Source organism: Anarrhichthys ocellatus, unplaced genomic scaffold, assembly GCF_004355925.1.
Source record: "Anarrhichthys ocellatus isolate YVR2014 unplaced genomic scaffold, GSC_Weel_1.0 scaffold6, whole genome shotgun sequence".
Classification (NCBI taxonomy): domain Eukaryota; kingdom Metazoa; phylum Chordata; class Actinopteri; order Perciformes; family Anarhichadidae; genus Anarrhichthys; species Anarrhichthys ocellatus.
In genome coordinates this window covers 4915383-4931673 of record NW_022280036.1, presented here as the reverse complement: position 1 = coordinate 4931673, position 16291 = coordinate 4915383, and the positions used below count along the sequence as shown (strand labels likewise).

The window sequence follows — 16291 nt, the reverse complement described above, 5'->3', positions numbered from 1 at the left end:
ACACACACACACACACACACACACACACACACACACACACACACACAGGTGCAAATAGGTGAACACTCATCCACAGACACACACATCGACACTCCCCCACAGGCACACAAAGATACACACACACACTAAGATGGGAATTCACACATGTTCATACACATACATACACAGGCACAATAATTACATTACATTACATCCACCTAATAAAAAAAAAAATGAAACAGTACGGTGCCAAATGTGCTTTTCCTTAATAAAAATGCATACAGGGGGCTCAAAAGATCAGTGCTAAGAACTAAGAGTCTATTCTGCTTTAATCATGTGTGGGTTTTATTATTGCTCAATACAGATATACACACCTATCAGGGAAATGAAGACACAAAAACCCCACGGACGCCAACTACATCTGGGAAGCTCTTAATGTGGCCAATCACATGCGTGTGAGAGTGTACGAGTGTATATGTGTGCAGACGTCGCTGTGTGCTTGTGTGTGTGAATAAGCTCGTATCAGTATAGGTTGTAATAAAGACAGGTTGGGAAATGAAGCAGCGAATGCATAACAGGCTTATTTCCCCTCTTTGTCTGCGTGTTGCCCCGACCTAATCCCCGAGAGGATTATCCCCCACAAATCCCTGCGGAATTGGGGAGAAGGGGGGCGAGAGAGACAGAATCTCACTCCTCTGGAACCCATCACCATCATCATCATCATTGTTGCCGGCCATTTATGACAAAAAGGAGTAAATTAAAAAAAGGAGGCACTGAGCCCTTCTTTAAGCAAAAATTAAAGCTTTTTAAGCATGAGATAATCGGGTAATCATGATTAAGTGTCTCCTTGTTATAAATTTCTGTCATCAGATGAGAGAAGCTTTAAGTAATTTATCCGGGCTAATATGCACACACATCACATGGTTTATGGTGCGAAATGCACTCATGTGGCATTAAGCGTAAAACACACACGATTCACATTACACACACACACGCATTATGAAATTACACATACTTTAACGAGCATGGCAGTAACATTTGATAATATGTGGTGGAGCGTTGTATGTTACAGACTGTAAAATGAGGTGGGATATCCTCAGATGGTTTTCAACACTCAATTCATTCGGGGTTCATAAGATGTGCATTTGTTAATATAGTCCTTATAATTCATGTTTATTTATTTGTAAAAAAAATTACAATATTTTCAGTATACCATGTGGTAGATGATGTTACTTGAAACTACTGTATTTTAGTTATTTAAGGATGTATTGAACTTTTTACCTTTAAGACTTTTATTAAGACACAAGGACATCTGATTGCTTGATGCAAGTGCTATGTAATGATACGTATACCGAGTGTAAGTTTCATAACAATTTGTTTCATTGTTGTGTTTGAAGTTCTTTTTGGGCATTTTGTGCCTTCGTTATGGACAGTGGAGTGATGGCAGGAAATGAGGAGAGAGAGATGCAACAACGCTCCGCTAAGATATAAGGGTGCTCCGAGTTGTACTGCCTTTGAAGCCGTTTTTAAAAATGCGTACTTTGTGCTTAGATTAAATATAAAGTTTATTTGTTCTGTTCTCCAGTTTGTACATTTATATTAAATTGGTTGATTAAAATATACAGTAAAGATGAACAATGTCATACTACAAAAAAAATAAAAAATGCTGATGTAGTTTTTGAAACAAGATGTGGCCCAGAGCAAGCAGATGCTGTTTTACTGTTTTAGACTATTTGCAATATTTTGAGGTTTTTAAATTGTTAATGTAATTCATGTACTTCAGGGCGAAGTATATTGACTGATGATGCATCACTCCTAGTGCTTTCTAACTCAAACACATTAGTATATTAGTATAAATTAAATTAAACTCATAAGAAACTTTAATTTATGCATTCTAATTCCCTAACCGTATTGTGCAGGAAACTCTATCTACAACTTCGTGCCTCTTTACTCTTTGCTCACAAAAAAATTGTTTTTGCAAATAACTTTTTTTTTGTAGACAGTTCCAAGCCAGTAGCCGAATTTCAAATTCACCTCCAATATACATCAAATACACCTTGTCCGGCTCTGTGCGTGGATGTTAATTGGCTGTAAGAAGAACAGAGAACAATGAGGGAGAAAGGCGGTCACTGCGAGTCTCTGTGCTTCCAGCCTGCAGTTCTCTATTCAGTCAAAAGGGAGCACTTTTCATCCACTTAAAGGAGCTTGGTGAAGCAGTGCCTTCACACTACCGGCCTCCGTTACTCTCACATTTTATGTGCTCTCCCCCCATCTTTGTCTCTTCCCCCGTTCTGTCTGAGTCCTCTATTTCCTCCCCTTTTCTCTATCTGTTTTATCTCCATCTCCTGCACACTCATCTGATTCCTCTTGCTCAAAGCGAAACGTTCACCTGTTTCATACTCGCATGTGCGGGATACCTGAGCAATGATATAGGTATTTATATATGCGATAGTCTGGGTTCTAGTAAATACTGACACTGTGTATTCAAGCCCAGACTTCAACTAATGTTTTCCTCATCACGAATCTTGTCAATGTTTTATCTCTCAGATCACTTTCCTGTATCTAAAAGAAATATATTAAAAAACAATTACTTAAATATGTTCAAATGGATGATTAAAAGCTTGCATGAGTTTGCATGTATGTAGTTAAAATGTTTCATTCTAAACACTGTTGATAATTTGTTCATGTTTATTTGAATGTTTTAGGCTATGTATCTCAGATTAAGTCCCTTTCCCTTTACCGTTCGGAGTATCAGGAGGTGTCCAGCTGACGTTGAGTGCATGTGGGGACAGAGGTGTGACCAGCGGTGCAGGGACATTCTCTGGGGAGCTCTCCTCAGTCTGAGCCTGGCTGGGAGGGCTTACGGTACACCCACCTCCTGTGCAGGCCTGATGTGAACACACAGTAACGCATTAATGAGTTTATGAATGCGACGGTGCAAATTAAAAAAAGATGAAAGAGTAAGGGACTCACAGCGAGTGTGATGGTGTAAGCTGTTCCAGGGGTTAGGTCGCGGAGTGTGTGGTCTTCAAAAAGTTCTGAGCTGTTATAGACTAGCACAGGCGCTGCACCGTCATGTGCCAGGAAGATGGAATAGAACTCCAAAACGCCGTTTACCTGGGAGGGACGTGACCACCTGGAGAGAAAGAGAGGCATCAGCAGAGATATAAAAAACTAAATATATTTACTCAAGTACTGCACTTTAATTCAGACTTTAGGGACTTATACTATACGTATTATATAATGTTAAGTTTATTTACAGACTAAAGATAAGGCTGGAGTTATTTCATCATTTTAGTGACAAAATCCATCTGAAGAGATCAAAATTACAAATTTATCCTACAAGCAAGTTTTTTTTTGAGTTTAACTAGAGCCTGATTAGCAGCCTAGTTATACTTTTCTACTTTCTACCTCAGAACTGTTGGAAAACTATTAGAAACCCATTAAAGAGCCACACCACTACTTTGGTTGACACATTTCTTCAATGGGATGCACAAGGCCAGTGTAATTAAAACATTGGATTGTGAAGATAACAACAGACATTTAAATGTTTTTACATTTATTCAAATTCTAGAAATGTAACTGTCGTTCTTTTTGAAGACAGACGGATGCTGTTAAGTATATTGTATATTAAGATGTTGCTAGGACTGCTTAGATTTCATTGGTTTGGAATGGTTTTTTTTATGCGGCACTTTGGTAAATATTCAATTAATTTCACACACGCACAAAAACGTGTGCTTTTATCATTGTGTTTCTTTTTGCAAATAGATTGAAACACAATTCAGAGTGCGTATACTGCCCGCACAGTTTCCTCTGTCAGATAGAGGTGTCTCCTTTTCTATATTTAGAACACGAAGGTCATCCCCAACAGCGAGAGAAAGGGAGCGGAAAAGAGACGGTATTTATAAATAGAAATGTGTCGACTTACCATTACAAAATGTACAAGTGACGGCAATACGGACCTAATCTTAGCTATAAAGACTAAACTATAAAGAAGATCAGATGTAACTTTTTTTGCCTGCTTCATTAACAGTAAACTATGATAGCTTTTTATGTATTATAATAAGGGATTGTAGGAGCTGCTTGATGATCATGATCATCTAGTCACTGTCCTTTTAAATGTGATATGTGCCTGTGGATGATGTTGGACAGATAAGCTATGATCAAATAATTTTATGAAGAAAGTTGTGCAGTCATGAGAACATTAGAGGTAAACTCTAAAGAGAGCAGGACTGGTAATTAGATTCCATCCTAACAGTGCCAGAGTATCAGTGTTTTGAAGCACATACAGCATGTAAATCACTGGACTCAAATACTGCTTGTGGTTTGTAAATGATGTACCTTGATGCACTTTTCACGCATACAAAATCGTATACAAAATCCAAAGTATCTGAAGATTTTGAGAATAACAAAACAAGTAAAGATTGAGAACATTTATTTTTATAAATAGTTCTGCGATTCTTACAGATCCCTGAGAGTAAACCAACCCTCCTGGTGTCGTCGCAGAGGGAGGTCATTTTCAAAAGTGATGGATTCCTTTCTTGGTTCCTCCCATTAAAAGCCAGTTTTTGAATGACTGATGAGTGTGTGTTAGCCACAATTAGCCACTGTGGCTAATCTATCACATTTATTATAAGATTTATATGCTGACGATTGACAGTGTGATGTATGTCCACTTTTGAAAAACTAAATCAAAGGGGAGTTGTAATAATCTGTAATATAATTCACGTTAGTAATAGTTTTAGAAAATCATTGTTTTTAAAAACGTTGTGAAATTAATGTGAAACTTTCTCAGCACATTACAGTAAATTGAAAACCATGTGCTTGAAATGCATTAGGTTCAAATTTTGCTTTACAATCTATGAAGTGACAACCTGTCTCCTGCACCTTCCCTCCCTGCTCTTTCATGTCTTTCTCTAATTTGCATACTCAGAAAAACAAACATTGGCAGCATTGAATAATTATTGACAACACATTAAAGTATTGAAGATTGAAAACAAGCTGGAATTAAACAAATATGATTGTTTTAGTTGGTGAAATTGACCTCTATTCTCAACATGTCAAGTGTCCCCATCAGGTTTTCGATATGTTTGTGACTGTGCACACGTCTCTCAATGTGAGTATTTTTGCAGTTGTGTCTGTGTGTGTTTATGAATGCGTTTGTGTCAGGTAGTGTTAGATGAGGTCAGGGATAAATCTGCTGATATTGTTCTGTTCGCATCCTGCAGCCTTCCTCACAGTCTCTCACCCTCAACCTTTCTCACAGACACACACACAAACACACACACTTTTTAAACATTTCCCTCTGTTCTTTCCATTTAAACTCACAAAATCTCTCTCTCTCTCTCTCGCTCTCTCACAGACACAATAGAGAGGTATTGACAAAGTATGATCTCTCAACCTCTTCCTATTACCAATGTGCTAACAAGGCAATACATAGCCTTCCCACACCTGGTGAATATATAGCTGAAACACATTTTAGAGGCTTTTTAAAGACGATGAAACAAATCCCTGAAGGTAGCATACTCCCATGGATGATGTGCACACGATTACACAGAGACATTCTCTTTTGTTGCTGTTAACTGTCTACAGACTACATGTTTATCAAAAATATGTAAGCTTGTTTACTTTGTATGGAATAACAGCTTCATTCATACATCTATATGTGGAGATGATTTGAACTGGCGTGCATGCACAAACTATTCATTATTATTATAATGCTGAGTAAGAGAAAAATGCACATGTGATCAGAACCACTGGTAACCTGATATACAGTACATAAATCCCTACTATGTTTTGTGGCTCCGTAAAAACAAAACTGTGTCAGTCTGAGTAAATACAAAAGTTAAACTAGTTCAGTTACTTCAGTTATATTTGTTTTTCAAACATTGCTCCCACATATTGATTTGTCTTTCAGATTGTTGTATGTTTTTGTTTACAGGCATATGTACAGGCATTCCTTTTACACAGGGTTGATTCAATTTAGGAGCAACGCTGATATCAGTTAAATAAGAGCAATATGTGCATGCTTTGTGGATCAGATATCGGGTATTATCAATTCTTTATCCTTTCAAATTTATATATATGAAAAGAAAAAAACAATCGATCGTTGCCAAGATCATCACATCTTGACCACACACATTCACCATTAGACACTGTGAGCCTTCATATTATTACTCCTCCATCCTTTCACTCACCCTCCGTCCATTGTTTAAGTGTGTGTGGATATGCCTGTGTGTGTTTTAGTGGCTCTGTGCCCTCCTGCAGTGAGTCCCACTGTAAGTGACAGTCAGGACACTAATGGCTTTCACGCAGATGGACTCTTACATACTCACACACACAAAAACCAGGAACATTTGCACATGAGCTTGATGGAAAAAGTGCAGAGATCTATCTTCCTCTGTCCCCTCCCTCTAGAGGTGGAAGGTCAAGTACAGAAGAATATTCTGCACGGTAAACACAACTGCAGAAGGTCACTGGCTCTGTCTCCACCTGTCTCTCTCTCTCTCTCTCTCTCTCTCTCTCTCTTTGTATTTTACACAGACACAACATGTGAAATAAAGAATGAAGAGCTATAACATTTCTTGAATTCCTTTTAGTCTTATCTTGTCCTTTCCAGTAATGCTGAAACAGTGAACATTCACTTTCTCTCTCTTACCTAAAAGGTCTTTGCGAGTATGGGTATTAACATATGGACAACACATGTAAATGTGTATTTGTGTGTGCGTGTGTGTTTATGTGCTCACTTACTCCACCAGAATAGTCCGTGAGTCAAGCAGGGTAAGAGTTGGTACGTGTAGGGGCCCTGGAGGAAGCTGAGAGGTCAGCATAGTAACTTGTGAACTTTTGGTGCAGCCCACTAAAGTGCATGCACTCAGTACCAAGACATGGGTGGAATAGACACCAAGACCTGAAACACACACACAGACAGCAAGACACAGAGAGGCATGAAAATAAGTACAAACACAATAATAGCTCAGTACAATTTATGGCTGACAATCATTGATGTAGATCATAGACCTAAGTTGCCCAATAACTTCTTATTGTGAGGAGATTTAAGCCTCATTTAACTCCAAATCCCTGAACTCTATCTTCTTTTTCCAGAATCATTCCTTCGTGTATCTCCCTCTCTCCTTTTAGCTCCGTGTCTGAATCGTTGTTTCTCTCTCAGTGTCCATCTTTGCCTCACAACTGTTCTCCATCTGTCTCACTGTGGCAATCTCACTCTCTGTAACGCGACCTATTCTTGCACATACTGTATAATTACAAAGTCCATAATCCTTCCAATCACTGCGAACATCAGACACTCTGCATTATTAACCCAGCATGGATGATATGTGCTCTCATGCATTCATTAACTAACGAGGACACACACACACTGTTGGGCAGCATGATGTTTTGCCGGGTGTGTGTGTAAAATCAAAATGAGTGCTAATCTATTCTGCTCATATAAAATGCCATATAGAATGACTCTCCTGTGTTTGTGAGTCTGTGTACCTCCCTGCATACTTTTTGTCAGCATATGTTCTGTTGAGTGTGTCTTGTATGCGTGTATCTACCGTGTTCACATCCTGGTGCAGCACTGTAGTCTCAGCGGTATGACATGTGTTTCATACCTTCTTTAAGTCTCTTTAATGAACAGTATGTATACAGTATGCATGTGTGCTAATGTTTAGTGTTCTTTGTTTCTCTGCTGCTTCATTTTCGTGTGTGTGTGTGTGTGTGTGTGTGAGTGTGTTTAGCGCTCTTTTTCAAAGTGCTATTCCCTTGGTGAGGACTGAGATGCTCTTTCCTTTTTCAAATGCTAATCCCCCTCTCCGTTTTGTTTTTCTTCACTCTTCCCCTTCTCTTTACACCGAGGTCCCATCCCTCTACAGTCACACAAACACTACAACCCGCACACACACGCACACACTTTCTCTCTCTCTCTCTCTGCTTTTTACCAGTGATGTTGTGTTGTCGGTCCTTCCCCCTGTAGACCATTTGGTTGTTGTGATAGAGGAGGTATTCTGTAATGCCTCCATTGGGCCTATCATTGGAACAAAGAAGTTAAATGAGGGTAATATTATTATGTTATGTATTTATCATACTATTTATGATGTTAAACTCTCTGTTGTGTTCAATAATGGAATCTCAATTTAAGGTGAGGAATATATGCACGGTGAAAAAAAGGAGATACATGTGTCATTATTATACAACATTATGTTTGATTTTAGTATAACACATATAGTCACTTCACTGCTGTTTTTCATATTCCCTTGAAGTAGTAGGTCTGACATGTGTATCAACATGTTGCCCATTAGTGAAGGCTTTATGACAGAAGATCAGGTGTGTAAAAAGCAACCTAACGCTAACAAAATATGTGATTTGGATGTGAGAATAGGTGAGGCTGTGCATTACCTTGCGGGGGGTTCCCAGGTAATATAGAGGGCTGAGGGGGAAGAGAGTGCAACTGGAGGAGAGACAACATCTGGAGCTGAAATTGGAGGAAAATCTAATTATTTGTTTATAAGGAGTAGGTTATCCATTTTTTCAAACACCTTGATTTCCCTGTTTCAATACAAACATAATACTTTATAATAAACATTGAATTGTTAAAAGTTCTTAATGTTGCGTGTCGGCTTGTGCTTGGCTGGAGAGGAAACTTTATGATTTCATGCTCCGTGATCTAGTGAAGAAGGTGAACAAGATGTGCCCGGCCGGTTCACAGAGAAGTGAGTAAAAAGGTGTCTCCATGAGGTTTTGTGAGTTTGAAAAATAGTCTTTGGCGAAACAGAGTTATAAATAAGTTCTTTCTCGGGTCTTCCTAACATGGTTCAGTGTCTTAACTCTGCGTTCAGTGAGAATCAATACAGTAATCTGTTTTTCTCCTCCTTTTACTTCAGATTGATTTTTTGCCGTCTCTGCACTGACCCCTGCCGTCACATTATCTCCCCAACAAGACCAGTTAGTCCAACACAGATTAATAGCGACTAACATATGAAGAAGAATCTCTCATTTCCTCTTCTTTCCTTATACATGTAATCTTCCCACCATGACCTCCCAGATAGGAAAAATGTTACTCTGTACAATCTGCCTTTCACTCAGTTGCAATATGCTTCATTGTCTTCATTCATCATTTTGTGTCTTGCCCAATCCAGCTATCTTACTTCTTCTCCCACCCTTCTCCTTTTTATTCCATCTTCTCTTTCTTCCTCCCTCTTCTTAAGAGCTACAATCCCTCAGGAGATAGGATGAGAGTGTCTAAGTGTGTTTAGAAGTGTGTCTGTGTGCCCAGACGCATAAACATTCATAAATTAATGCAACTGGTAAAGGATAGAAAAGTTATTTTCATTGGTGTATGATGTGCGTGTGTATAAATATGTGTATGTTTGTGCTTTACAGTCTTACCTTCCTCCGGGGTTGTGAGGCTCGATTTCAAATCATTATCATCACCATTATCATTAAGAAGACTCTCAGTGCAGCCAACAGGACTACAGGCGCTTAGAGTGATGATGTATCGAGTGGATGGAGTGAGGCCCGGCAGCACACCTGGAGAAGAGGAGGGCATGAACATGTCAGACAGGGAGTGAGGCAGAGCAAACAGGTAGAGGGAATTTTGTTCAAAAAAGACTCTGTGACTCTTTAACACCGCTTGACTTTTCCTCATATTAGCTGTGGGTGAACTTCGAACACATGTTTGCAACGATCATATGAGTGAGTTCTGTTTTAAGATGTGAACGTATACTTTAACACTCCTTTGTTCCAACCCCGCCTTATACCTTTAACTGTCTCCTTTTAGTGTGTGTTGGAAACTGTTGTTACTGAAGTATGTATCAATCTTCTTCAATGGTGCAATTTAAATGCTTTACTTGTTTCCCTGTGCCACTGTTGCTAAGCAAGCTTACTGGGCTTGGCACACAAGGAGAGTCTGCTCTAATTGTAAGGCTTCAGTTGTCCCCGTCTGATGTTTTTTGTCCTAGCCGTCTGCCCTCTCCACTCCTTTCTGTATTTCTTGAGTCACTCTTTCACATCCCCCCTCTTCTCTTCCTCCTCCTTTAAACCTCCTCACCCTCTGTGTCCAGTCAACCTGTACTTGTCTTTCTTCTCTCTCTCTCTCTGTTACCCATGTCTTTTAATTCAATTAGGGGCCAGGGCCCCACTCTGCTGCCATTACACCCTCATTTGCTTTCTGTGTTTTTTAGCCGTTGGTGTAATTCTGCAGTCAGGTGTCGAGGCCATCATAAATTAACAAGAAGCCTTATCACGGTGGACTTAATGTCTGGCAAAGAGAGGGAGGGAATGGGGAGCACCGAGAGAGACACTGAGAAAGACGGAGACAGAGAGCTCATCTTCATATTTGCCTGGAGACATGGCAGAGTGGATGAGGAGAGGGACGAATAGCAGCAAGGGACGCAGACATCATCATCATAAAAGATGAAGTGGGGAAAGATCGAAAAGTGAGCAACAGAGAGAGAGAGAGAAAAAAAGGAGCAATGCCAGGGTATGACATCATTGGGGTAGTCCTGAGTGTCTTGTTCCAAATGGAGACAGTCTCCTAAAGCTGGGGACTTGCCAAGGAGACATTAACAGGGTTGCCTGAGACGGTGTGTATGTGTGTGTGTGTGTGTGTGTGTGTGTTTGTATGAAAGACAAGAAGGAAAGTGAGTGAAAAAGACAGTGTGAATGTATTTTCAGTAAGCGCCAAACGGCAGGTCTTAATAGCAGGAGGCAATAAACTACAATAAGTCAACAGGACAACGGCTTCAAGTTAAATTCAGCATAAATGATCCATGTTTCACATGATGCGACTGTGATGTTTGTCTGGCTCTAACTGAGCCAAATACAGTTATTTCTGTTTTCAGAAAAGAGTTACCTCTCCTTGTATTCGGTTTGTTGGGACCCTACATGTCATTTGACCACTTTTTCAGTATCTCAACAACATTAAAAAGTTTAATATAGGAACTGCATGTTAAGATATTTTATACTATCGAAGGTTTGTATGTGTTTTACCTGTGAAATTTCCATTAGCCAGGTACATGGCTTTGATAGGTGGTATCTCTGGTTGATCTCTATTGTAGGCCTTCAACTCATATCTGTCAATCAGCCCTCTGACGTCCCCAGTAGGTGGCACCCAGCTCACCTTGGCACTGAAGCCATTCAAGCTCTGCACTGTGGTAGGAGGTGGTACAGACCTCGGTACTACAGAGAGAGACAGAGAGAAAGCGAGAGAGAAGCAAAATGAGTCAAGATGAGAGGAGATTGTGGAGAGCAAAACTATGTGGATCAAGACAGGAAAAGAGATGCATAACTGCAAGCAGCAGAATGAATAAATAACACAATCAGATACTATAATTAAACTAAGTAATACATAATAAAACAAGTAAGAGAATCAAAGACAAAAGAAACAAAGAACGAATGTAGGCCAGGCAGAACAAATGTCAAAAGACAGATGTATCAAATGAAGGCAAAAAGAGAAAAAATAAAAGCAAAACAACAGGTCGAGAGCACATGAGGTTAAAATAAAAGCATCCCCATCTCTCTGTGTTTTAATAGGCCCAGTAAATCATACCTCACTATTAGCATAAATAGTATTTATGAGCGCAGTAACTTTTTCAGCACTGATTTAATACAGCCAGCCATTCATTCTGGACTATATTTCACAGCAATCAGCCTCCCTCCTTCTCGGTAGCACTCTTCTTTCTGTCTTTGACACCCTCAGTAGTGCAGGATGGTCCAGCTCCATCCCCCCTCCCTCCCTTCCTCTCTGACTATCTCACAGCCTCACAATCACTTTCATTTTGTTTCCATCCATCTTTTCATCTTCCTTTTTCCTTTCCTAACTTTCTTACCTTCCTTCTTCACTTCAGCTATTCTTATGTCTTCCTGTTTTTCTCACAATGCATTTTTCCTTATCTCCTCCCACCACTTCCCTTCTTGCTGCCCCCCCCCCACCCCTTTTTCTGTTGTCTTCCTCTCTCCTCTCCTCTCAGACCTTGTCCTCCATCCTCCTCCTCTTCCTTCAGTTCTTAATGTTTCCAGCACTTCCTTCCTCACTCTCCTTCATTCCTCTCTCTGGTCATAGCATGGTATACTGAGACCTACCAGTGTATCGTTCGCTACTAACGAGCAGCTTTATATTACACGAGGGACCACACAGGCCATTCTGGGTTAACAGCCTTTTACTGGAATGCCCTTTATAGAAGCTTTATCAATCTCTCATACCGTCAGGCACATGCAATATAACTGGCTTTGGATAAGTCTCACATACTGTACAACATAATCATGGCTTTACTTCCAAAACCTCTTAGGAACAAAGGGAAACACTATAGAACAAAGTCAACGGGAGGGCATATTTACAAGGGCTGCCCCCTCTTAGTCGATTAGTCAACTAATCGGTCATTTCAAGTGGTGCTTTTGCATGATTCTTTGTGGAGAAACTTGTATGAGTGTTAGTCGAGAACAGCCCTAATATTTACTCCTTGTTGAACAGACCAAAAAGTGCCAGTTGCAGTCAATCAGATTAAAATTTGTTGGTGAACTTGCAAATTACACAGCACATTGAAGGACCATACATAGAGGAACACACACACGTGTACAATGTGTTCTGTGCTTGTGTACTGCAACAACGATTTTATGAGTCGGGTGCATGATGTAATACATAAGTTTAAGTGTGTATTACTGTTATGATATCATCATAGCTGGCTGTAAACATATTTGTCTGAAATACATAGAAACGCACACCAACTACTGCTGAATGAAGATAGATGTTTTACCTTCGCTTCGGCTGCGTCCTCTCTCCCAAGGTCCCGCTGCCCAACCTCCTGCAGCCAAGGCCACAAACCTGTACAAGTACTCTTGAAAAGTGTAAGAGTGTGTGTGTGTGTGTGTTTGCACATCGGAGGAAGGGTTTGGGATGCACATGGGACATGGGAGAAACAGATTCCTGACATTAAAAGAAAAGTATTTCAAAGCTATATGCACAAAAAAGACACATTACATGTTCTAAAATCACCTAAAATCAATATCATGATTAATTGTCACATTTACCTCGGTAACAATAAACAATGTTATCAAATGTGCGGAGTTCAATGCCATGTTCTTTCTATTGTTTGTTTGATGTCGGACGAAGATCTATTACTGAAATGTTTAATAAAAAAATTGCATTGACAGTGTGTCAGAGTTCCACACTTTCTTTTCAGGTGAGTGCTGTGAGTGGTTAGTGTACGTTTGTAAATGTGCATCATTACCAGTGAAAGGCTGTAGGCTATGATCTGTGGCTTGTGTCTTCCTCCCATTATACACCAACACTGAATCGTTTCCTCTGCAGTTGTACCGGCTTTCACTGGTGGGACAGCCGTCTAAGTAGACTCTAACAGAACGGCGGGAGGCAACAGAGAGATTAACACTTTGACTGACAGGAGAGTTTGTTTCATCACTTCGTATGGTAAGACCCCTTATGCAACCTCCTAGGCCTGTGAAGGAGGAAAGGAGAAGAGCAAGAGAGCGGAAGAAGGAGAGGAAAAAGAGGAGAAGAGAGAAAAAAAACAGGGGAGAAAGGGAAGGAGAGTGTGAGAAGAGTACATCTTTCTGAAAACTTTGTGAAATCCATTTAACACTTCAAATTGTTCGAATAAGCACTATCATCCTCCAAAATCATTTACAGGTTGAATTTGCCATGCACTTAAACTTGATATAGCAAGCAAATACCAGTTTAACCACTATGACTCCTGGTTGGTACATTTAATGCAGCCCTGGCTAGATAGTGAGTAGGCAAGTTACGCTCAAGACAAACAAAACCCGCAAGTACCTAAAATCTCACTTGTTTAACCCCATAGAAGAAAAACAAAAACAAGCAAATGCCATGTTTGACCAGTTAAGCTGCATAACCTGTGTGTACTGCATCAATAACAACCAAATTAAACTCTTCTTTTTGGTGGAACACCTGCCATGTAAAAGTACTGATACTACTTTCTCACCGTGTTTGTGACTTCGGCTGTCCAGAGCAGGATGTATGAGCTCCGTGGGCACGCCCCCCAAGTATAATGGCGAATCAACTCTCAGCCTCACTGCCTCTCCCGCTCCCCTTGTCTCCTCTGCCCAGTCACTGACTGCTGCAGAAATGAGCGAGCCGTGTTTCGCCAGTGAAAGTGGTTTCCAGTCTCCATCGCAGTAGCTAAGCCCCACCCACACACTGAGTTCAGTCACTTGACCTTCAGCGGCAAGAATGAACGTCAGGAGGCCGGCTTCCAGCTCCACCTATAAATAAACAAATTTAAACAAAAATTAACACGCTAATGCCCTGCAGTTTTTAAGTTTTATTTTAGTATTTTCAGTATCTAAACACTAATCTTAAATGTGTCTGTGCTCCTTACCAGCATATAGTCATCAGTTTGTGTGTTGTATGTAAAGAGTAAAAGTGCATCGAGCTGGTCTGTTCTGAAATCCATATAAATGTCAAAGTCCTGTCCTCCACTGAATACATCTCTGGCCATCTCCAAGAAACCTGAAAGAAGAAGCAAATAATTGCCATTATATTATGAGGCAAGGGCTAAATAATGAAAATAACTTATTTCGCTATTTTGAAGATTGTCTGTACACCTTTACTTTCAAACATAAAGTTTGAGTCACATTTAAAATGTGTGACATGGTTAAAGATGTTTTTCATATATTTAAAAGAGACAGACAAATAAAAGGTTGGATGAACAGGCCCTTTTACCAAGCAATAATGGAGGAAATGTACACTGATGAACCTGCTCTTTCACAAAGAGACCAATTAACTTATCATCATCATATTTATCAACACGAAACAACAACCTCATTATCAGCAACAAGCATCTTATTAAGATATACGGTGTTGCGAGTGCATTAGAGACACTAAATATCCACTTGAAGTTGTATCTGAACACAGCTTGAAAAAAAGACCCTCAATAGAACGTTTCTCTGCAAAGCAAATAATCTGTCACATCTTGTCATATTTCATAATACTCCTTCTCCAAATAAATGAGAAAAAAACATGCTGCTAAAATAACTAGCTTTGTAAATAACCCTTAAAAATGATGCAATCTAAGAATTTGGCAGTACCTCACCAGTGGGCCCCACCCCAGTTGTTGAGAATAGCTGCTCTAATGTGAACTATCATTTGCCTCTTAATGGACGTAAATCTCTGTGGTATGTAGTAATGTTAGTGTGCATTATCCTTGTGAAACAAGTAAATGAACAAGAAGTCATCGTAAACATTTATATGATTAACAAAGGATCCTACCATGACCCAGAAAATGGGCTCCTTCTACAGTTTGAATTGGGCATCCCTCCCAGCTTTCATACACTGCCACCTTCTTTGTGGCTTTAGCCCAGTCTAGAGATTTCCATTCCTCTGACGGGCTGTCAGTCATCTTAAAACTCAAGTCTCTGAGGCAACCAGAGAAACGCTGTTGCACTAGCCGAGCATCCCCTGGTGAGACAGACAAGAATTAATACCACAACTGTCAATTGAAAATCACTCCATGCTGCCGAAGTTAAAATTTTGAGTTCAAGTTGTCAGTGCAAATTGACATCCAGTGCTTATCATACAAATGGCCAGGAGCGAACAAGTATCAGTACCTGAATATGAGAGTGATGACACATTTTATGAAGACAGGGAGCGAGCTGGTACGGTCTATTTGAACCTCACCCAGGAGACTTTAAAAGGTTTATATCCCTTTCCAAATTATACTTGAGGAGGAGAGAAAATGCCTATGTAATCCAGAGCTGTAGCACTAACCTACCTGAGAGTGACTGGAGATAAAATACCATTTCCTCCTTGGAGACTCAATAACATACATTAAAAGACATTAAAAAGCCAAGCCAGGTTCAGATGCCCAAAATGTATCTAATCTATTTAAAAGTTAGAAATGATAAACCATATCACTAAATCATCATTAAAGAGAGTTGGTGTGACAATGGACTTACCTGAATCCTCCCTTAGCAAAGTTAAGTCTCCCGGCAGCCCTCCAATGAACATCCCTGTGTTTTCTCCAATGATGGTGCTGCCGCTGGAAGCTGCCGCACTTCCTGGTGACGGTGGTTGTGGTGATGGTGGAGGAAGGATGTTGTAAAGATGAAATTAGTGCATTTGGAGAACAAAAAGGGATTCGTATAAAAGGAAGGACAATATAATAAAGAGAGGAAGTAATCAAAGGGTAAAGGCAAACAAGAGCGGAGGAGAGAGACTAAGTGAGGGGAGGGTTATGCTCATGCAGTGTTTACCCTGAAAGAAGGAAAATGTCATTTCGAAACATATTTGAGAACAACTGAGGAACAAAAGTTAGTTTCTGAGTGTGTGTGTGTGTGT

At 39.9% G+C, this 16291-nt stretch overlaps 1 protein-coding gene across 1 annotated transcript in view; it reads right to left on the bottom strand.

Moving 5' to 3' along the window:
• Nucleotides 1–16291, bottom strand: part of ush2a (Usher syndrome 2A (autosomal recessive, mild)) — a 120259-nt gene that overhangs the window by 43045 nt on the left and 60923 nt on the right. The window contains exons 27-39 of the mRNA XM_031846206.1: nt 15910–16011; nt 15224–15412; nt 14334–14464; nt 13938–14217; nt 13209–13433; nt 12735–12815; nt 10972–11160; nt 9370–9510; nt 8380–8455; nt 7923–8008; nt 6730–6889; nt 2953–3115; nt 2720–2867 (exon numbers count right to left, since the gene is read on the bottom strand). Of these exons, the coding sequence (XP_031702066.1) occupies nt 2720–2867; nt 2953–3115; nt 6730–6889; nt 7923–8008; nt 8380–8455; nt 9370–9510; nt 10972–11160; nt 12735–12815; nt 13209–13433; nt 13938–14217; nt 14334–14464; nt 15224–15412; nt 15910–16011 (1971 nt within the window). The remainder of the gene's footprint in view (nt 1–2719; nt 2868–2952; nt 3116–6729; nt 6890–7922; nt 8009–8379; nt 8456–9369; nt 9511–10971; nt 11161–12734; nt 12816–13208; nt 13434–13937; nt 14218–14333; nt 14465–15223; nt 15413–15909; nt 16012–16291) is intronic.